Source organism: Phaethon aethereus (assembly GCF_964289735.1).
Source record: "Phaethon aethereus genome assembly, chromosome: 16".
In the NCBI taxonomy this organism is placed as follows: domain Eukaryota; kingdom Metazoa; phylum Chordata; class Aves; order Phaethontiformes; family Phaethontidae; genus Phaethon; species Phaethon aethereus.
In genome coordinates, this window is record NC_138592.1 from 3,977,843 (window position 1) to 4,000,568 (window position 22,726).

Below are 22,726 nucleotides of genomic sequence, written 5' to 3' on the forward strand. Positions count from 1 at the left end.
TAGGACGACCGCCGCATACGCCAAGTGCGCCAGCGCGCGGAAGCAGGGGGGACGGCCGCCTACGCCGAATGCGTAACGAGGGCTCCGTACGCCAAGAGCGCAGATGGAGCCCCGCCTCCCGCCCCCTCCGCGTCGCGCTCTCGGGTGCAGCGTACGGAGTTGGCGCAGGGGGCGCCGTCGGCGTGCCGCCGGAGTGGCGCGCGGCTCCGGAAGCGGGGGGGGGGCGATGAGTGTGCTGTTTTGAGGGAGGCGGCTGGTTCCGGCCCCGCGGGGACGCACGGGCGGCAGCCATGAGCTACGACCGGGCTATCACCGTCTTCTCCCCGGACGGCCACCTCTTCCAGGTGGAGTACGCGCAGGAGGCGGTGAAGAAGGGCTCCACTGCGGTGAGTGAGCGCGGGGGGCGGCCGTGGGTGCGCCGGGCCGACTCGCCGAGGGAAGGCCCGCGGTGGGGCCTGCCCCTCGCCACGCTCCCGGGCCTGCCGGGCCCGCGGCACGAGTGGGGCCGGGCTTGCGGGGAAGGGTGGTCTGTCACGGTGCGGGCCGCTGGAAGCGTGACCTGCCTCCAGAGAGGAGCCCTGAGGCCTCAGCAACGGTGTTCGGGCTAAATACGGGGTTTGGAGCTGCCTTAAAAATCACCGTTTTCTTCAGAGTGGGTGCCGTGCTGTTTGTAAAGCTCTGGCTCTGTGTCGGGCCGTTACTGCGGGTTTTATAGGGGGCATGTTGGAGTCTTTATGAGCGTGGGTCCCGGTGGAGCTGGGCGTCCCGGAGTCTGGACAGCCGTTGCACCGGTTGCTCCTCAGCGTGGAACCCTGGCAGGGAGCAGAGCAGCCTCCTGCTGCGGGCCTAAGGAGGGTAATGATCTCTGTTTCATTATGCGGTGTGTGGTGAAAATGGTGATATTTTGTGCTTGTGCAAGATGCAGATTCCCAGTGGATCGGAGAAGGTGTCAGTAAAGGCATGGAGAAGCAACTTTCCGGCTCCTAGCTCCCAGTTGTCCCAAGCTTTTGCTCAATGAAGGCTTCTTTCATTTGAGGGAAAAAGAAATTATAAATTCCCATTAATACCCGGAAGAAAATTTACCGCCTTTGGAATGGGAATAAATGTAACAAGCATTAGTGCTGAACAGACTCTTTTTTTTTTTTAATATATAAGTGAAAAATACTGTAAAAGTGGAGCTAACATCTAATATAATCTACCTCTGTCTTGTTTCTTGTTGAGCAGTTGGTTGGGTTTAATGTTTTTGGAAACGTCTGTAACACAATAACAGCAGGGCCACCCCTTAAGAAAAAATGATTCCTGTCATCTTATGAGAAGCAATGTGAATGAGTGTAAAAGGTCAACTTTTTTTTTCCCCCTCTCTGTTGTTGCAAAAGTATGAATTAGGACATTAAGGCAGCAAGCTACTGACAGGCTGCTTGTAGGTTTTACCTGGTTTCATCTTCAGTGTTTTGGTTTCTGACTTGAGCGATACCAGTGGACCAGTTACAGTGGTAGCTTGGTTGTTGATCCTGCTTCTGTGACTGCAGGAACACTAATGCTGGAACTGGGGAGAGATGGGGAAAACAGTTGGTAAGAGAAGTGGGAATATATCTCGAGAGCCACATGGATTTAAGTTGGTACAAGCTGGTTATGAAACTGCACCCTGGAATCTAATGCAACTTTTGTTACACCAGTCCCATCTCCAGGTTGTGGCAATAGGAAATAAAATACTTCAAGTTGAAATAATGTTTACAATGGAGGGTTTGTGTGTGTGTGGCTTTTCCTACTCCTTTCCGTGAAATCTGCAACTATTAGGTTTTTTGGGCCCAGCTTAACTTTTTTTTTTTCCTTCTTCTTTTAATGTATTGAAGGTTGGAGTAAGAGGGAAGGATATTGTTGTTCTTGGTGTGGAAAAGAAGTCTGTGGCAAAACTTCAGGATGAAAGAACTGTACGGAAGATCTGTGCTCTTGATGACAATGTCTGCATGGCTTTTGCAGGTATATGATCCCTTCAGGCTTTTTGGAAGTTATTGGAGCACCTTTGGGTATGTTTATGGATTCTGAGAACATAAAATACTTAGCATAATTGGCTCAGGGCTGTGGGGAAGGAGTTATTTCCATGGTTGCTTATTCTTTTTTAAATAAGAGTAGCCTACTGTATGGATAAATATATAGAGCAAGCCAATGATCTACATGTTAAAGTTACTAATGTCCTCTAGGTTTAAGGTGAGGATGAAGACTATGAACTGATATGTTATTGGCACAGATACATCCTGCTTAAATATAGAGATGTAAATTTATATGTATATATTTAATATTTTATATAATATATTAAAAATACCTATTATTAATACACATAACAGTAGCTATAAGAGACATTTGTTAGTTAGAGGGACCTTTTCCCACATCCATCAAGCCAAAAAAGCTAAATTTTGCAGTCTTGCATAAAACAAAGAAATCTCCTCTCTTCTAGTTCAGAAGACTCCTCCTGAAAGAACAGCTCTGGACTTGAAACATAAATATTCTACTTTGACATTCTTCCTGTTCCAAATGCCTTAATTTCCATTGTTCAAAGGTTAAAAAAAAAAAAGTAAATGGAGAGAAAATGTATTTCAGAAGCTTTCTCCTCTCTTTAAAAGTAATTTAGAATCTTAGTGTTGTTAATACTTTAAGGGGAGATCTGACTTAACTGGCAAAAGCAATGGGTTTTAGGTCTAGTGTGCAGGAATGATAGGCTCAGCTACTTCTGCTGCCTTGCTCCCTTAGCTAAGGGTTGTGGTATGTGCAGGTGCGTTCACAAGCTTGCAGAAAAGTTCTCTAGTAGAAACAAAGCTGTAAACTGAAAATGGCATCATTAGCCATAAAAATGCCTTTTAAATTTTTTTTCAAAGGGTCATACTCATCACTACCATCACGCTGCTGTAGCCTCATCAACTAGACAAGATTTGCTGTGCAGATGAAGCTGGCTTATAGTTAGGGGGACTGCACGAAAAATAACCAGTGTGTGTGAGAACTGAGAGTGCTTTGCTATTTGCTGTTAGATGGAATGCTATCAGTCTGTCAGTAATACTCCGATTACTTGGTTCAGAACTGTGTGTGTTAGATAACTCACAAACATGAAAGCTGTAAACTAAATCCTCTACTTATTCTGGTACATTTGCTTCTTTCTGTTGCCTTAAAAATGCTATTCTTGCTCAGCAAACCTGGGAAAGTGTGATCTCATTTGATTTTTTTCATTGCTGTTGACACTGACCTTGTGAGCCTTATGGGGCAAGACTAGCCTTTTTATTTGTGCATACAGTACGAAGCATGAATCTGAGAATACTCTTGTTTCAGGGCTGACGGCTGATGCCAGAATAGTTATAAATAGAGCTCGTGTGGAGTGTCAAAGCCACAGGCTTACAGTGGAGGATCCCGTCACCGTGGAGTACATCACACGTTACATTGCTAGCCTGAAGCAGGTATGTTGGACCGCACAGAGATGCTTAAAAGTATGTCCTGACAAACAGTGCTTCAGACTAAGTACGCAAAGTGTCTGTCGTGGCCTTGTTCTGCTCAGCTGATAAAAATCAGTGTAACAAAACAGACTGCAGCTGTTTATTAGAAATAGGGATGTAGTAATAGAAAAGGAGGATTGATTACTGTTTGGGTTTTTTTTTCCCCAAGATGAAGAAATTAATTAGTACTTGTAAGGACTGCGTAACTACATTTGTGGTATCATCAGGAATGCTCTGCTAATCTACAGCTCTAATTCACTCCCCTAACAATGGTGCTGTGTTATTGTCAAAGCGTCTTCATGGCTCCTGTTCATTTTTCCTCCTCCTAAGCCATTGCAGGGAGGGGTAAGAAGGGAGCAAATCAGTGCAGTACTTAATATGTTTTACATTTGATATTCATGAATTTAAAATGAATTACAGTGCCAAAATATGCCCAACTGCATTCTGTGATAAAATTATTCATTTGCCAGTGTATTAAACTGATTTTCAGCAACTAGTGGGGATTAGAAAAAGTCTAATTTACTTAGGCACAGGCATAGGGACGATGATAATAGTGTAGTTCTTGCAATAATCACTAGCCTGCCGGAGCAGAATACCACTTCGCAAAGTTCTGCTTTGTTCCTTTACAGTAACCTCACATTTGTGTCTTTCATTTTGGCACATTCACAAGTTCTCTAAAACTGTTACAAACCATAAATCTTGCACAGTATTCCTGCTGTGGTGCTGCTGCTGGTGTCAGGCCGCTTTGTTGATGGGCGCTTCTGGTGTGTGCTGTGGCAACAGCTTTGCTAATGCAGGGTCAGCAGGAGGAGGGCTGTAGCAGTGGCCTGCGTATCCCCACAGAGGATGCCGTGCTGTCTGATGGAATCATTGCAAATCATTGGTGAAAACTGACTTTGAGCTGTCGTCACCCTCTTTTTTTAAGCTTGCTTGTCAAAGCAGAGCATTACACCTGGGCTTGCAGACTTAGCCCTCTCTGCCTCTGGGCACCACCCAGCAGCTGAGGGAGATTTTTCCTGGTAGCTGTGATCGTGCAGCAAACATCAAACAGGTGTTAGGAACAGGAGCTGGACAGTAACCACCTCTTATGTGCCTTGCTTATGGTCTTCTGTAAGACATGGGATCCTAACTTTAACAGGTAGATTGGTAAGGGAGCCCACTGGAGATATCTCTGGTGCCTCTTCTGATTGTAACTTCTACAGTGTCTGCTCACCACTCTAAAAATGTTTTTAGAACCACAGAACCATTTCTGAAGTAAGTGTCCCTTCTTTCTGATCAGAGATACACACAAAGCAACGGTCGCAGACCTTTTGGTATCTCTGCTCTTATCGTGGGATTTGACTTTGATGGAACCCCCCGGCTGTACCAGACCGATCCCTCTGGTACATACCATGCCTGGAAGGTGAGTTGATTCTGTCTCTTGTGGAGAAGTAATGAAATATTTGTGAGTTAATATCCCTTTTAAAGAGGGTCTGGTATAGAAAGGAGATCTCACTGGCCAGATGGTGCTGGTTTACAGCTGCAAAAATCCTTAAATGATCAAATTTACTGAGAATGGCGGCCTGCAGTTCAGCATCACTTGGGAAATCTTGTCCTGTTTTCCAAAAAACCACCTGTGCCTGATGACTGTCTTTTTGTGTGACATTTGGGCAGTAACATGTTTGGTCTCCTGAAAAATACATGGTGATCACAAAATGGTTTCAGATTATATAATTGCACAATGCATATTTCTTGCTTATTCTGTAAATCAGGTCGTCTTCTAAACTTCCATTCATTATCTTTTTTCCCCTCGATGTTTCCAGGCTAATGCCATTGGCAGAGGAGCCAAATCTGTGCGTGAATTTCTGGAGAAAAACTATACTGATGAAGCCATTGAAACAGATGATCTAACTATTAAACTTGTCATCAAGGCTCTCCTTGAGGTGAGTCTGTTTTGGGTCCCTTGTGTGACTCTTCACTGTATGTCTGATCAACTTCTTAAATGTGAGTACGTGCACTTTCCTGTGACATGCACGAGGATTTTTTGCTAATGGATCTGTGAAGACTGTTTGTTGTAGGCCGTATGTGTGGGATTAAACTCAAGGTTCAGAATGTTTCAGGTAACAGTTTCTGTAGTTTACACAGAAGAACTTCACAGAATCACTAGGTTGGAAAGGACCTTTAAGATCATCAAGTCCAACCATTAATCCAGAACCACCATGTCCCCTAAACCATGTCCTGAAGCGCCACATCCACACGTTTTTTGAACACTTCCAGGGATGGCGACTCCACCAAATAGCAATTTAATAGCAAAACTTAATAGCAGTTCTCTGGTGAGGAAAAGAGACTTCAGTTCTGGGCGTGAAAAAAATGCACCAAAGATGTGTCGAACCATATGCAGAATATTTTTACTGAAGTTTAAGATACAGAAAGTATCAGAAGTCAGATGGTAGAAACGCGGTGGTGTTCACCAGCCCCCGAGGGCATTGATGCCAGAATGAAGACCCTTATTTTTTTGAGAGTCACACTGCTACTGGAGTTGAGTGCTTAGAGCTAACAAGCAAAATACTCCCCATCCATATTTCTTCTTCTAAGAAGGCCCAAAAGGAGTTTGTTAGAACTGGTTAATGGATGCATTCCTAATGCTCATATCTAACTCTTGTTAAGGTTGTGCAGTCTGGTGGGAAGAACATTGAGCTGGCGGTTATGAGGCGAGAACAGCCGCTGAAGGTAAGGTCTTTGTTTTGCTTCTCTCCCTCTGTAGCGGTTTCTCTGATACTGTTGTTGATCTGTATGAACTTCCAGCCCTTAATCTCACATTCTGCACTGGCAAATACTTCTTCTGTTTATTACTAGTGGCCAAGGAATGTTGTTGTGTCTGCACAAGGTACCTGTGTCTGGATAAATATCAGCTAACTTTCTTTCCATGCCAGAACTAGAATTGCTGAAATAAAAGCTTCTAAGTTGTATTAGTATCTTGAGGGTCACCTGCGTTTCTGTTTTAGATCCTAAACCCTGAAGAAATTGAGAAGTACGTTGCTGAAATTGAAAAAGAAAAGGAAGAAAATGAAAAGAAAAAACAGAAGAAAACATCATGATGAATGAAATTCAACTGCTTAGCTGCTTCTTTTTAATTCAAGTGATGGGCTATTCTGTATAGACAACATGTAGGCATTCCACTTATTCATACTGTGCCCCTCTTGAGACCTACAATAAACCTACTGATTTTTTTTTAAAGCTGTTATTTTAAAAAAAAAAAGCTGTCTGTTCCTTGGATTTTAATTAGCTAGGATTATTTGGTTGGATACAAAACAGCAGTAGTGACCCATTAAAGGACAACCACTTTGTTTGCATTTTTGTCCTTGGACACTTCACTTTGATTCTTTTCCATGCTGTCCCAGATGTTAGCTTCTCCCCTTTTTTCTTTAAAGTAGCTGTCTCAAGTGTTGTTGTATGGGCCTCAACAGCATGTAACTAATATGGCATTATGCTGCTTCTTCCCTGACTAGCATCCTCAAGTCTAAACGGTGGGGGCCTTGTGATGGCAGGTGTGAGGTTACCTCTGGAGGCCAGTCCAGGGGCGGAGGAGTGGCGGTTTGGGAGGTCAGCAGGGGAACGGATGGCTGCAGGCACGTCATCATGGTGGAGGTGCATGGCTTGGTACTGCCATAGACTTTGCATGGTTAATCTCGGTCAGAATAAAGTGTTGCTGTTGTGATTGCCCACCAGGGGATTTATAGACCATACAGACTGTTACATACAACATGGTTAAACTAAAGCTCTACTCCAGCTTCTCCTTTTGTATTTACTCTCACCCTGCTTCCTCTCCCTCTCACCCACAGGAGTTGGGTATAGCTCTGTTTCTGGTTGAGCCTGGTTACTGTTCCCAGTCCTGGTGTCAGCCACTCCTCTCCTCCCTGCAGCAGCCCTATGGGAGGCAGATTCCTGCCTCTGTGCACTGAGGCCACAGTGCTTGAGAGGCAGGATGTGCTCTGTGCCATCCCCTGGCTGCAGCCATTACCATGTACCATCTAATAAACTTAGAGAAATGTGAAGGTGCCAGGTGACAACCATTTGCTCAAATGCTTTGAAACCAGCCAAAAGAAGCTGTGGCTGGGAATAGGGAACAGCTGGCCCAGAGTCAGCCATGGGCCCATGCTGCTCTGAAGCAAGGTAGGTACAGAATAAAGGGGGCTGCGCAGGGGGGAGCAGGACTGACACCAGCCCCTTCTGCCCTGTTAAAAATTGTGGGTTTTTTTTTTCTTTTGTTTGCCCTTCTGTACAACCCTCAGGCACAATAAGCCCACTGCTACTCCTGAGGGCACCTGTACTCCCAGCTTTCAGGGAAGGGGAAAGTTGGTCACTTCATGGCTTGTGCTGGAGGGCTTTGGAGTGTCTGTCCCTCAGGCCTCTCCTGAGCTGTTGTCCACCAGCCTCAGCACCTGTGTGCAAGGGTAATAGGTGCCCCTTTGTAAAAGTTTCCCATTTATATCCACCAAGGGGGTAGAACTGGAACAGCCCCTGAAAGCAGCTCTTCAGTTACTGGCCACAGGCACAGCCAGGACAGACAGTGAGAGGGAGCTCAGCTGCACCCACACAGGACCTCTCAGCCCCAGGACAGCTGCTCAGTCCCAGCCGGACTGCTGCAGGCAGCAGACAGAGCCTGCTGTGACTCACCCACTCCCCAGTCTCTCACACCACAGCCAGGCTGTTCACAGCTAAATGCTGCAGAGAAGAATCAAGGAGATGAAAAGAGCCATGCTTCCTTGTCCTGCTCAGGAAAGCATTAGACCACAACAGCTGAAGAAAGTGAGGTGCAGGAATACTGTGTGGTGTCATTTACCAGTCCTGGAGCTTGAATGTTGAAGATTGACATTACAAAAGCCATGTATGTTCCCTGCACAAGTCACCTTGTGCTGGAAAGCGTTGTGCCTGGAAGTCAAGAGGGCTGACAGCCCTCAGGGCTCTCTGCCCCTCAGCAGTCCCAGGGCTGAGCCACAGCCCTTAGCCCCCTCACACCCCCCCCACACAGCAGAACGAGCCAGGCACAAGCACTGGATGAGACTGGGACTCATCCATAGTACAGTAACTTCAGCAGCACAAGTAACTACGATTGCATCTTGGGTATTAGATCTGAGGCTTTACTGTACAAACAAGGGGAATTACTGCCTTAAAAATAAGTGAGAGGCATTATTGCACAGAAGGTAACAATGATTTCTTTTTGCCACTGCCACCTGGGATAAGCCAGCTGACTCTGGCAGTGCAATTCCATCTTCACACTTAATGTCACAGTGGCTGTTTTGCCAGCAGAGAAATTAGAGGCTTGCAGCAGCTTCCAAGGAAGCTGTTCCAGCACACACCCTGTTTTGCTGGTGTAGAGGCCAGATACCAAAGGCAGCTGTGGGTACTGAAGCAGCAGCACTGCCGCCCAAAGAGGTCCAGTTAAGCCCCCGCACCCAGGGACTGGGACTCCATGGGACAGCCACAGGCTCAGGGTGGTTTGGGCAACAACAGTAACCCTCATTAGGCCATTCCTCACCAAGGGAGCTAGAGCTCACAGGGAACAGGAACAAGGCAGGTCAGTGCCTGGATTAGGGGTTTTAAGCCCTTCTCAAATGCTCTGTAATACCCTCCAAGCCTGCTGGAACTCTGCAGCCCAGTTTTCTCCTTTGAGCCCTGCTAGGACAGGCACCTGAAAAGTTGTACAGACTGGTGTCACTGAGCTACATACACCACAAAGTAGGAGGGAGACATTAAACATTTACATGTTTATTATAATTACAATTTACATTACTCCAAAGAGCAGCCCCACTGCTATGTTCTAATTCTTAGCAATAAAGTCCTACAAAAATAAATCCAAGCTTTTACAGTAACCTAGGTCAATGCATAACTAAAAAATTCTAGCTATGTAAGGGGTTCAGTCATCAAGGTGCTTTTTCAACAAAAGTCCCTACCAACCAAAAAAAAGGGACACATGCCTATAGCAATTTAACCCACTTATTCATGCAAACAAATGTAACCCCTCCCTCCCAGCCCCTCTCCCCACATACAGATTTTTAAAAACAAAAGAAAAACAACTAAACTATTTACAGTATGGGGGTATAGAGGAAACAAATTAAACATGCCCATCTGTTAAGCTTCATCATATGGACTCCCATCCCTAGTTTAATGAAAACATTCCATAGTGTTCCACCACAGTCTACTAGTGTACAGAGAACTGTCCGTGTTTGGTACTACCTATGAGCAAGGTACAAATCGAGGCAAGAAGTCAGAGCTTCAGCTCTCCTTCCCAGACAGTCAACTACTGCCAAAAACTCTTTATTCTGAGCGCACGAGCGGAGACATTTCCCCCTCCCGTCCCGCCGAGGGCGCAGCACATCGCTGCCCCACATTGCCCTGACCCAGTAAGGAGCTCCACGCCTCTGAGGAGCGCCCAGCACCCTTCAGCCCCAGGGCAGTCACGGTTCTGCGTGAACCTGCAGTACCTCCACAGCAGTACCAGCCGACAGACAGTTGTACAGTCATTTACACTACTACATGATCAACAATCCAGTACTCCCAAGTGACAATATACATAACTCCTCAGCACCAGGAATCCATTCTTCCAGATACCAAGTGCTACTTCACACCTGCTGCCAAGAACAGTGAGACCAGCAGCACCAAAGAATCCATTTGGTTCCTCAGAAAAAAGAAATGATAGCTGGTTTATTTCAAGTGAGCTTTGGTTCCATGTTAAAATAGCATGATTTATCTTCTTCAGGGTTCAGAAAAGGAGTCTTACTTGAACCTTAGACTATAGCAGCCTTTGAGAGACCCAGAAAGAAGAATCATGTAAGTTATGCACTTAAAAAAAACAACACACAAACAAAAAAGACACCCTGAAGAAGGTACCCCTGAACACATTCCCTCTCCAAAGAACATTCCAGCTGACAGTCGCTGGTCCAAAATAAGTCCAGAATATAAGCAGTAGTACATGAAGTTCTGTCACTTGAGCTGAGACAGTAAACAATATGAACCATTTTCCCACATTAGTGCAGCAGTTGGTTGTTTTCTTTCTATATACAGTTTCGTCTTCTCAGGAGAGATGTTAGAACCTATTCAGAAAAAAAAAAAAGGCAGAATTGGATTTGGTATCAGGGGGATCTTCCCCCAAGAAAAAGAAAAGCAAAGTTCACACCCATGCATCTACTGAAGTGCTTAGCTAGAAAGCCTCAGCTCCAGCAAGCAGCTCTTGCTTTCGCAGACAGAAGGCTAGCCCAAGAAATCAGCAGAACAATCCTCATATTAAAGAACACATCAAAACCACTCATAGTTCTTTCTACCACTTCAAAGCACAGATCAGAAACAGTAAGGAAAAATTCTTGATATATCCATGAGACTGGAGAGCAAGAGGCTGCACAGACAGTTTAGGCAAGAAGTAAGGAGACAAACCTGGCTCAAAGACAGTATTTATTCTTGCTAAAAAACTTGCCTCTGAAGTTACACTCGGCCAGTACCAGCTCTGTGAGTGGTTTGGTTTCGCCTTGCTGCTCCGCTACCCCTTCCTCCTCGAAATCCACCACGAAAGCTGCGGCCACGAAGGAACCGTCCAGACACTCCAAATGTCTCTGTATTGAGCTTCCTTTCTTCAGCCCACGTGGTACGTCTAGAACTGAACAAGACCGCATTCAGATTTAACACTAAATAACCACCAACTCATTTAGCTAGGAAGCTTCAAGCACCCTACTTTGTTGAACTAAACTGCAACAAGAACAAGCTGCAGCATACACATGCTCACTAACTCAATTCCTCTGCTAAGCATGGATTTGAAAGTGACAGCTGTTGGCTTTTGTAAGCTACTTTTATACTGGAAAATGAAAGATGGGCCTAGAAAAGGGTTGAAGTTGAACATAGTCTCACCAGCGTTTCAAACCCTGTCTGTTTTTTTAGAAAAAATACAAATTCTTGACACCATCAAAGCCTCTCCAGAAGCCTCATCACAACTGAGGTTCAGCAGACTGCCACCGAGGTAGCTCCACAGCACCAGTGCGTTCCTTCCTTCGCAGAGCCTGCCTAGCCCCGAGCACCGTACAGCAAGCTCTGGGAAGAAAGCTTTGCTAAAGGGAAGCAGAAACATTACCAACAGTATTTCACATACTGAGACTTAAGGGACATCTGACTTCACCAAGCAGTTGATAACATCAGCAGCAAAAGACGAACCTTTCTTTTAATAGTCCCAACATTTAATTTAATGCATTTCCACAGACAGACCTGACCTCCTCCCTGCCCAAACTCCAGGCTTAGCTTGTTCCTGTCTGCAAGTTGCACCATCTTCAGCACAACATGACCCTGATGCCTCCTCCCACAAATGAGATAAGAAATTTGTTTAAAATCAATGGGTTCAAAGTCAGTACTGGGAAACAGAACTAGAAAGTCCTGTATCATAGTTTAGGCAAGTGTATCAGTATCAGTTGAAGTCCTTGCTTTTTGCTTGATCCCACTGCACAAGGCTTAGTTAGTATCACTCGTAAGCCATCAAATGTACGGCAATACTCCCTTCTAAAGACTGTTCTGCTGACTTTCTTGCGTTCTAAGATTTTTAAAGAGTTAAACCATGTGACATAGATTACGTCTAGAATTCTATGCATAAAATTGCATTTAAAAAGCAAGCTTTTAGAAAATACTCACCTAGATTTCAGTTCTGAAGAAATGTTGTCGAAGAAAGACTTGGATTTATCATAATAACAGTTGGGTCCCAGAAGATCCTCCTCTGCGTTACCATCATTGTTCTGAGTTGCTACTCCTGGGTCCCCTTTTTCTTCCCCTGTCTCTGCTTTGTCATCTGAAGATAATAAAATGTATTACACTTCCTTGATGCATACTGAAGAGCCATCTGTTCTCTTGCTCCCTCAAACAAGATTTGAGATGCTGCGACATGTAATCATGCAGTTTCTCAGAACAGGTTTGTCTATGCAGTGTTTACTGCTAGCTCAGCAATTCTTAATAAATGAAGTCACAAACCTTTAAAGTTTAGTTTCTTCTTGAATTCTTTATCGAGTTCCTCTCTGTTGAATTGTGCATTTGCACTTTCGAAGTCAAAGTCACCTTCAAACTTTATTGTATTTTCCTTCACAGTAGTTGGTCTGTTTTGTCCTCTAGAACGGTTTCTAGTTCTCCTGTTTCCTGAAAGCAGGAGAGTTTAAACACTTGGTAATGGACAGGGAGGCTAAAGGACTTGCTCAAGACCAGAGGAAACCAGGGTTAGAACTACAGGAGTTTCTGGCTTCCAGTCCTGTGGTTAGGCCACACCTCTTTGAAGGTAACTTCTGAACTTGTCTGTAGAAGGTTTATTATAGCAACACTTCAACTTTCTGAAGAGCATTCCTGGATGTCAGTCTTACCATTAAGACAGGGTATACCCAACTTCCCTTCTTGTATGAAGAGAGGATATCAGAACAAGTACTATACCAAGAAAAGCTGAGGGAAGGGAGGAAAACTATCTTTTCTGTCTGCCACTCATCTGCAAACATGGTACTGCAATTAGTCCACAAACTTGTCATGATGGCAAAGAGGAGCACGTCACTAGTTTCAGAAAATCCACCTAAGACTCATCTACCCATAAAGGGAGCTTTTGGCTTCTGGCTTCCAATTGAGAAGCTATCAACTCCTTTTTGGAAAAGCTATAGCCCCTTCTACAGTGCTGCCTCCAGGCAAATTAATTTGAACCACAACACCTGAGTCTGAAGTTTTGTTTCCTGCCTTTTCTCATTTTGCTTGGGCAAAAATACATTTGAATTCAATTTCACTGTCTTTTGACCTGTGCTTAACTGCAGTTTTGAGAACTCTGCTCTGCAGAAGCGAGGGCTCCATAGTTCCTCTCAGTTGTAAGAGCTCTGGGAATTCTTAAACAGGTTGCCCTTCCCAGTAAAAATACCTCAGGTTTTAGAGAAATCTAGTTCCTGCTGCCAACTCATAGCATCAATCTGTGTAACATATCTTCAAGTTTCTAGAAAAAGACACTAGAATTCTGTCACTGGAATGTTCTGAACTTCTGTGACTCTAGAACCTTTTGTTAGGGAATAGTCTCTGGATGCCCAAAGCCTTATCAAGCTTTATTTTGCTCTCAAGCTTCTGTCTGGTGATCCTTCACTGAACTTAACAATATTTGCCTTTGTAGTCTAACACAACTGTTTAGTGTCAGGTTAACCTACCTGATCTTCTCCTTTGAGGTCTTCTGTTTTCATCATTCACCTGCCCCTGGGTTTGCACAGGTGCTGCCTGAACTGGATCTACTGAACAAGAAGGATAAACTTAATAAAGGAGCACAGGAACAAAACCAAAGCAGTTTAGTCTTGCTATGCACCTCTGAAAGATGCTTCAAGGCAGCACTTTATAGATGAAGTGGTGCATACATACCATTTGTCTTACTGTTGCCCTGGGGAACCTGCCGACCATTGCGTTGAACCCCTGGAGTTACTTTCACTGGGGGTGGCTTTTGTGAATTCATGTTGTCAACTGGGCCGGTCTGAACAGCCTGCTCTACCATGGGGCTTTTGCGGACTGGGTGAACAGAAGGAAAGCCAGCACCTGGAAAAAATCCCAATGACTAAGTGCTTCTCAGAAAACATGCCGACACTATTCAAACCCTACCCATTTCTATGGAGAAACAGTTTTGCCAAGAATTACTCAAAGCCTTGCATTGTTTATCATTACACGCTATGTTTAAGTGGCATATACACTAGGTAAGGCACTACTGCCAGACAAGTCTTGGCTCTCAAATCCAGAGCCTTAAAATAACGAAATCTGCTCATTTATTTCTTAAACCAAGTTACACACATTAGATAAGCAAGCCAGGTCAGTCTCTTAGTTTATACCAAAATCTAATTTCTAGGCATATCCTTGGTTATGCAGGATTTTACTTTACACGATACTTTTAAATCTGAAGCAAAAATCCACCATTTTGACACTGCTCAAGAAAGCTTCCCCGCTTTGTCAAAAAAGTTTTGCAGCCAAAGCTTAACCACCTCAACTACATCCCATTTTGTAAGCCACTTCTAGAAGTCCTTCAATTTCATTGCTTATTGTTAGCTTTCAGACAAAGAAAACCTGAAACCAGACCAGGATCTCAAAGTTACCCTTTTAAATTCCTTCTTGGTCAAGGCCAAAGTGTTACCAAGACTTCTGTTGCTCTTCCATCCAGGCTTATTTATTCACACTACAAAACATGTAAATACTTTTCATGGTTTGGTATACCTTACACCAATTATATTAAAAAGTGACAGTCTTCAGTACTCAGAAGAAACACTGCATTCTAGATTTAATTAGAAGTTTTGGAGTACTACAGGTTTATGTAGTTATGCATAAGAACTGCTTGGAAGCAAACTTTAACTGAACATACTTTAAGAGCAAGAAAAGTGAAAAGCTGAAGAGTACACACAAACCAAGCCACTGACACTTCTGGGTCACCCAAGTCCACATGAGATATACCCAGTAGGTAACATCATGCAGGTTCCCAGTTAACATACACCTGGAAAACTTGCAAGGAAGACAGACATATCCTAAGGATTATTCAGTAGAAGGAGGCTGCTGTGCAAGCTTACCAGGAGAAATTTGCAAAGCTTAGCTAGAATATTGAGAAAGTATGTACAGATAGATGGCCAAAACCAGACAGTAAGTAAAAACGGTTTCATGCCAACACAAGCATACATGCTGAAGTTAAAAAACGGATGAAGCTAATTACCATGTTTAAATGCAGGCTGCACCTGGTCTCTGCTCTGAGGATGGTCAGTCTAGTATCTCTACTCAATCTCCTTTAAAAGTTTTTACACACAGAAGCAAGCACCTAGAACTACGTTATCTCAGCTCACCCCAACTCAGAAATTGCTTACTGTTAGTCATGCTTTACTAATTGGGAGTCTTGACAAGGTACTACGCCCCATCATGCATGAAATCTATCCTGATATTTCCTCAATTACAACCATGCTCCTGCATTTTCTATAAACCTATGTCTCTAACAGCAAAACCACCCACAACTTAAGCAGTGTGCTTGTCTTTCCAGGAAAGACTAATCAATTCCTCGCCCAGTCTCTAAGGTGACACACATTCCTGGATAGGATGCAGCACATCAACACCCCTAAATCTCAGCCCTCTCCTGATACTTACACAAGAGGATCCGCTGTCCTGCACTTCCTCCTGTCTCTCAACTGATACCTTCTAGGACAGGAGGTACACTTCATGTAATGAAAGGCAAAAATAGCTGAGAACAAACTGATTCTACTAGCATTACCCATATAAGTACTATCATTCTAGGAGGGGTTAACAAGAACAGAGTGTTTGCAAGTGCCATGCAGTTCTTCCAAATATTTGGAGTCCTCAAACTGCTGTTACCCTTGGAAGAGAGCTGATGGGGCTCTGAAGACATGTCAGGCTCTGAAACAGGTTGTGGAGACGGAGAAGAACTAGGGCTGGAAGCAGCTGCTGATGCTGGAGGGCTTACCAATTTCTCTAAAGAGATAGAGGGAAGAAGAGAAAGCAAAGATATATGGATAAGATACAAGGTAGTGAAACATCTGAAGGACTTGGAAAGAGATACAAGAATCTCTAGAACAGCATTAGAGCAGCTTACTTACAGTCCTCACTGGGAATACAAGCTGTTTTTACATGTGATGTATATGTGAGGTATGTTAGGTTAGAAATGAACTGGCTTCAACTGTTAGGTATTCACATTACTTTCAGAAACTTCAGCTATTTAGTTTCTTTCTTTCTTTAGCGTGCATGTGTGTCTGTGCACATCTAAGTGAAATGCAGGCCTCCTTGCAATAAGCTCATTGCACAAAATTGTTAACTACTTATTCACTGCTTGTTGCAGCCTGACAGTTGGCAAGGAATTCTGTATTTGTTACTATTATATGGTTTCACAATAGCTGCATACAAGAACTGTACCTTTATTCTAGCGAGTAAAGTTTTTACTTACCTAAACCTAACGAAGCTGCATACTGCTGGCTAAGCAAAGAGCTGGCAGCAAGCTGGCTGTAAGGTGGCATACCTCTAAATGGGCTGTAAGGCACATGTGGCTGAAAGGATGATGTAGAGGCAGAGCCCAGTGAAGACTGCAACAAGACAAAGTACATTTCCATTTACAGTGTCCAGAATCCAACTGGCTTCGGCAGTGATTCTCTACACTACATCATTACTATAGTAATGCTGTAATATTACAGCAGTAATAACACTTTAAACTGTCAGTAACCACTGAAAAGGGTTAGTTTTACCTCTATGAATTTCCTGCATTCTCAGCTAGGTAAACTAGCCCTGGCTTTTTTTGACCAAAGTCTTTAATGTTGATATTTTAAACATTACAATGAAATTTAGGATGCTTCAAACAATCTGAAGATTCCTGAAGACACTTACTGGCCTTCATTTTTATAAGTTTATACCAAAATCCAGTCCATCACCAATGTTTTATCACAGCTTTCTATCAATGCTTCAGGCTAACTTACTTGAACAATGGCAGGATCTTGTGGCAAAGTATGCTGAGCTTTTGGAGGTTCACAGACAGTGATGTCTTTGATGTCACTTCCTCGAAAAATAATGTATTCATAGATTTCTTCTCTCGGAGGAGCAGGTCTGTCTGTGGGCCGGTCTTCAGTACCAAAGGATCTCACTTAAGCATTAAAAAGATTACTATTACTCCAGTATTACCATTGCAGCATTATGCAAGTTAAGATTTATGCAATTAAAAATTACTCTTGTAATACTTGCCAATTGTAACAAGGAAAAAACGGTTACCTCCAGAACCCTGAATCTCCTTATTGCAAACATCTGTCCTCTCAAATGCCAACTTTTTCAGCAGCCTGCATAAACAGTTTTGTTTACATAAAGCTGTGAAGGTAAAGACCATAGACCAGCTGGAGTGAAGAATCCTACTCCAAAACCGAGGACCTCCCCACAGTGCCACACTGCCACATTCCCCTTCCCTCCCCAGCACCTGTCCCGTGTAGGCATTCAGCCTGAGACAACTGCCACCACAACAGACCCCAGGAGAGGCCCCCGAAGCAGCAGTGGGGAAAAAAAAAATCTCAGAAGGCTTTAGAGCTCAAATTTGCACCTTTGTTTTCATATATTTTTTATACAGATAGAGATAAGATTTTACCAATGACAAGAACTCCCTATTAAAATTCTCTCTCTACTCCATGCCACAGGTTTTATGATTAATATCCACTGACTACAAAGCAAGCTTTTAGTAATAAATCTAAAAGCTCGGTGCTTACCAAGGCTTCACTGAGTCCCAGCTACTCAGAACACTTGAGCAGGTACTAACCAGGGATGTTACACATTAGAGCGGAACAAAGGCTGCAGCTGACTGTGTGGCAGCTACCAGGTAGAAGCATAAATTTATCTGAGCCATTAAAGAGGAATAGATCAGGCTCAGACTTACTGGACTGTTAGTGCAGGAAAATAGCATAGTTAGATGAGACACTGACATACAAAAGCTTGGTATTTCGGCCACAAGTTACAGAAGCTTATCAGTTTTACTGGTCTAGTTGTTTTCTGTCTTCGTGAGGCTTTGCCAGTTCAGATAAGCACCAGCACATTCCGGTCTGATGTGTGCTTTCTGCCAGTAGAAGAATTCTTCATTGGAGTTGCATCAGTTGCTTCTAACAGGCTACCACAGAAGTATACAACCTCTCTGCCAGGACATGCCATGATTCCCGCAGGACCTTTACAAATTACATCCTTACAGACCTTTCACAGGCATCTGCCATGTCACTGTCTGTGGTGATGTGCCAGCCAGCTGCCACTCCCACTGCACAGCTGGAAAGATATAAGCACAGACAGCCCTGCCACATGGATGATAGGGGATGGAGGGCACCACAGCTTCCCCAGAAAGAGGGCAGCAAAAAGCAGATCCACTCAACCCCAGTGTTGAACATATCTGGTATACTAGACTGTTACTAACTTACTAGGAGTGTTGATGGTTGTAGAAAAGGCTACTCATCAAGAGTCCTGTTCTCAGGGACAAAAAGCTGTGCCCAGGTGGTTCCCCCCACCAGGCAGCAGTTAGTCCTGCAAGCAGTCTTCACCTCTGTTCAGCATGTATGTCAGCTCATAAGGAGCAGTTAGCTCCAGGTACAGCAGGTCAATGCCAAACTTTGTCCCTAACATGCTGATGCTGTTTAGCACCTCAGCTTACGCTAACTGGAAGAGAATCTTAACTGGTGCAAGGACAAGCTGTCAGTCACTTCCTTTGAATGACTGTCTTCCATTAGTTCCTAGGGTATATAACCTCTCCAAGTTATTTTAGATCTCCAGCTGCTGCTTGATCATATTACAGCTGTAACCTAGTCAACTAGAAGCAGATTATAAACTGAAAGCAATGCTTGTGGCCTTTTAGACATGAACTGTACCACTGAAATCCCTGCTCAAGATTAGATTATTACAGCACACAGCTCATGGCAAGACATACTAAAGCTACCCAGGGACTACTGCAGAATCCCACGGCTAGCTTGGAAAGCACCACATCTTCTCTGAGCACTGGGGTGAGCCTGTCAGCTTCCACACAGAGAAACACATGACCTGCAAAGTCCAAAGCTGTCCAGGCAGCCTCTCAGCTGGCTGGTCCCAAGGTTTCTAACTAAAAAGGTGGAAAACAATGTCGTTGTAGACAAAACAGCAGCAACGGCATTTGAGAGGGCTCTAGGAGTTGAGCATGCCTGCCCCTGGATTTGAAGCGTTTAACGGTTTCTGGCAAATCACAAAGCACAGCTTTAAGTTTCTGCAGAGGTCTGAAGGGCTGTCTCCCATGAAGAGTTACAGTGACTATTGTTTACAGATGAACAGGAAATCAATCCCACACCATGCTGCAGCTAGTGTTTTACAATGCAGTTTGTACTCTTGTGTAGGGCTCTGCTGAGATAAACCTCTGAAGTGCCAGGAAGCATAACAAGAGTGACTGGATGTCTGGAAAGCAGAGCTTACGTGGGTATTTCTTGCTCAAAAACTCCCGTTTCTTCAGACTTCTACAGAAGAGGGAGTAAGTTTCTTGTGTTCAGTGCTGACAGGACAGTAATGGGCTTAAACACCCTGTGTTTGAAATTTAAGTGTAGCATCTAACAGGCAACTTTCTTGCAGTGCTTAATTAAGCACATGGAATCTCCTTATCCAGTCTTTAAGATATTGTGCATGTGTGAGATTTAACAGGAACCAAATACAAATCAATTGAAGTTAGCCCTGCTTCAAGTAAGAGGCTGAACCAGATACTTCCTGAAGTCTCTTTCAAGCTAAGTTTTTCTCTATATCACTCAGATGATAGAAGTCAAGAGAACAGCACTTACATTACATACTAAAGTTGTCTGAGCCTTAAACAGTGGCATCCAGGGCTTAATAATTTACTAGCTACCTGGACAACTTCAACTGCATGTCAGTAATTCATAGTTCTTCTAACCCTTCAGAGATCAAGTGTTTTAAACAGCTGTCCCGAGTTGATATTGCTGTCACAGTCTTCAACATCGTTGCTATATTCATAATTCTGACACTAATTTTGATATAAAAGTCTCTAAATTTAAAAAACCCTCTGAGCTAAAGTGAAAAGCAGGGTTTGTACTGTAAAGTTTATAGAGCAGCACTTTAAGTGGAGGGAAAAAAAGTATTCTCCATCTATTGTAACAATTACTTCTTAGGCATTCCAGTTCATCAAAACTGAACACTAATAGACCAATAAATACAAGAACTGCCAGAAATCTTATACAGAGGATATACTTTCTCACACCATAAAGCACTTTAATCTCATATGCTTTTGAAACACCAGTTAAGCTCTGAAGTAGCAAGTACTATGTGTAAGCTAGGACTATGTGAGAAACCACTTCCACTTGCTGCTGGGTAAAGGTGAAGACCTTCCTGCACATACAGTATAGGAATTGCATCCTTCCTGCAATTGCATCTTCTCAATTACTTTCAGTGAAGCACTAACATAAATAGCTCCATTTGTACACTTAAACAAACAGCTACATCCCTAGGAAAAAAGTGAATTTGTGAAAACCTAACGTTTTTAACTTCAAAATACACACTAATAGGTGTCAAATACTCATGTCCAGCATCATATAAACATCATTATACTGAATAAATACTGTGGCACAGGCTGCCTTGAGGATAGCTGACAATCATGCAAGCCAGTGTCTCATGCCAGCAGATAATCTTTCAAAACAAAAGATGTTTGGTTTGTGGACAATCCTGTTGGCTTGCTGAAGGCAATGAAGAAGGCATGAACTTCCCAGAACAGGGAAGGGCAAAACTCAGGGAAAGAAAAAGCTGATGCACACTAGCTGGAGTAGACAAACTGGACATTAAAAGCAGTACAGATGTAACATCTTTTTTGAGACACTAAACAAGACTGGACAGGTTTTTCTGAGAGTAAATATGGGAGTTCTCAGCACAGGTGACAACTGAATCCAAATGATGCCATTTAAGTAGAAGATAGAGATCACTATTTCTACAGGGAAACAAGATGCAAAGCCTGGATGATCAGCCTGCAAAGTAGGAAGAGCCAGGCCCACGTGCAGATACCCCACAGCACTCTGTACATGAGCTCTCACCCTCTTCACCCGAGCAGAGTCCAGTTACCGATCACGAAAGGAACAAAGACACATCAACAGCACCTCTGCTTTCCCCAGCACTAGCCTGGGGCCCTGCTCAAGCCAAGCGCCGAGATACTGCCGGGCACCCATGTACAGACAGGAGAGGGGAACCAAACCGTGAACAGCGATGCAGACCGTCACCTTTCTGGCTCTGAAAACAGTAAGAGGAGCCAGCTTTGCTGGCAGCTCTTCTTCCTCTTCAGGGGACTCGTAACTTGCCCAGAAAACCAATGGCTCCTCAGCATCCCGGGACCTGCCCTGCCCCGCCGGGGAGGCGCAGCAAGACCCCGCCACGGCCCGTGCCCGTCCCCGCGTCGTGGAGCGGCCTCCCAAATGCTGACTCACGGAAAGCCAGCAGCGCCGAAGGCACGGGGCTCCAACCCGCCGCCCACCAGCTCCCCGCACCCCGCCGCAAGCGCGGACAAGCCGCGGGCCTCGCCGCAGCCCCTCGAGGCGGGCGGGCTCCAGCCGCCGTTCGCCCAGACCGGGCTCATTGTTCACAGTACGGAGGCGGCATGAGAGGCGGGCGGACCCCCCGCGTCCCCTCAGCGAGCGCCGGGCCGCGACGGCGGCGGCGGCGCCATCCTAGGCCCGCCCGCGCCCCCAACCCTGCGGGAGGGCCCCGCCGCGCCGCCTCACCCTTGGCCAGCGCCACGGTGGAGTTCTCGGTGTCGATGGTGTAGAGGATGCCCTCATAGCGGATCTGCGCCTTGGAGATCAGGCTGATCTTGCTGCCGATGTAGGGGGTCCCCGAACTCATGGCGGAGGCGCTGGGCCGAGCCGGACCGCTCCGGGCCGAGGGGAGGGAGAAGGCCGCGCGGGTCGCCGCACCGCCGCGCGGAACCGTCGCGCCCGCCCACGCACACTGCGGAGCCGGGAGCCCCGCCGCGCCCGCCTTATATAGGGCGGAGGGAGACGGGCTGGGGGGGGCAAGGCGGGGGCGTGCTTCGACCTCGCCGCGCATGCGCCGCCACCGCCTGCTATTGACCAGACGGGAGACGGGGTCAGACGCGGAGGAAAGGGAGGGGGGTGAGGAGGGGGGGGAAGCCCGGAGCCTGTGTCACGTGACCAGTCCAGGCGCGGGTGCCACGTGCTCTGAGGGCGGGGCGGAACGAGGCGGGGCGGGGCGAGAGCGCGCGCCTTTCCCGCGCTGCATCGCCGCCGCGGCTGAGGGGAGAGCGGGAGACGGGTCCCGCCCCCGCCCGGCGGCGGGTGGCTGCGGGGCGTAACGGCGGGGCTGGGCCGGCTGCGTCGCGTTACTGACACGGGTGAGCCGCGTGTTGTTGCCCACCCACCCACTCGTGTGGCACAGATTCTGTCACATCCCCCGGCGGGGGTGGGGATCGCCTCCCGCCCCCGCCGTGCCGGGCTCTGAGGGGAGCGTTTTCCGCCCTGGGAGCCGACCGCCGCCTCACCTCACGCCGCTGCCCCGCAGGCCCCCCCGGGGTTCTGCAGCAGAGAGGCGGCTCCAAGGCTTCCCGCGGACGTCTGCTGCCTCAAGCCGCTGCAGCGCTCTGGCGAGAAGAGGAATGGCTGCCTCCTGCCCCAACCCCTTTCCCTCCCTCCGGTGCCATGGCCGCTGAAGAGCCTGATTTCGTGCTGGAAGAGCCCTTGATGCATGTCGGGGGCCTGCCCCGAGAGGCGCACACCGTGCCTTTG

At 45.7% G+C, this 22,726-nt stretch overlaps 2 protein-coding genes across 2 annotated transcripts; one reads left to right on the plus strand and one right to left on the minus strand.

Moving 5' to 3' along the window:
- Positions 1-290: 290 nt before the first annotated feature.
- PSMA7 (proteasome 20S subunit alpha 7) lies at positions 291-6,661 on the plus strand (the record flags this gene model as incomplete). The annotated part of the gene is made up of 7 exons (XM_082007002.1): positions 291-386; positions 1,854-1,980; positions 3,319-3,443; positions 4,759-4,881; positions 5,282-5,401; positions 6,126-6,188; positions 6,464-6,661. 7 exons carry the CDS (start codon positions 291-293, stop codon positions 6,554-6,556), a joined length of 747 nt encoding a protein of 248 aa, XP_081863128.1. The 3' UTR covers positions 6,557-6,661.
- Positions 6,662-10,081: 3,420 nt separating this feature from the next.
- LSM14B (LSM family member 14B) lies at positions 10,082-21,827 on the minus strand (the record flags this gene model as incomplete). Its single annotated transcript, XM_082007111.1, has 8 exons — positions 10,082-11,109; positions 12,126-12,279; positions 12,459-12,620; positions 13,649-13,729; positions 13,854-14,024; positions 16,411-16,546; positions 16,934-17,097; positions 21,707-21,827. 8 exons carry the CDS (start codon positions 21,825-21,827, stop codon positions 10,938-10,940), a joined length of 1,161 nt encoding a protein of 386 aa, XP_081863237.1. The 3' UTR covers positions 10,082-10,937.
- Positions 21,828-22,726: the final 899 nt, after the last annotated feature.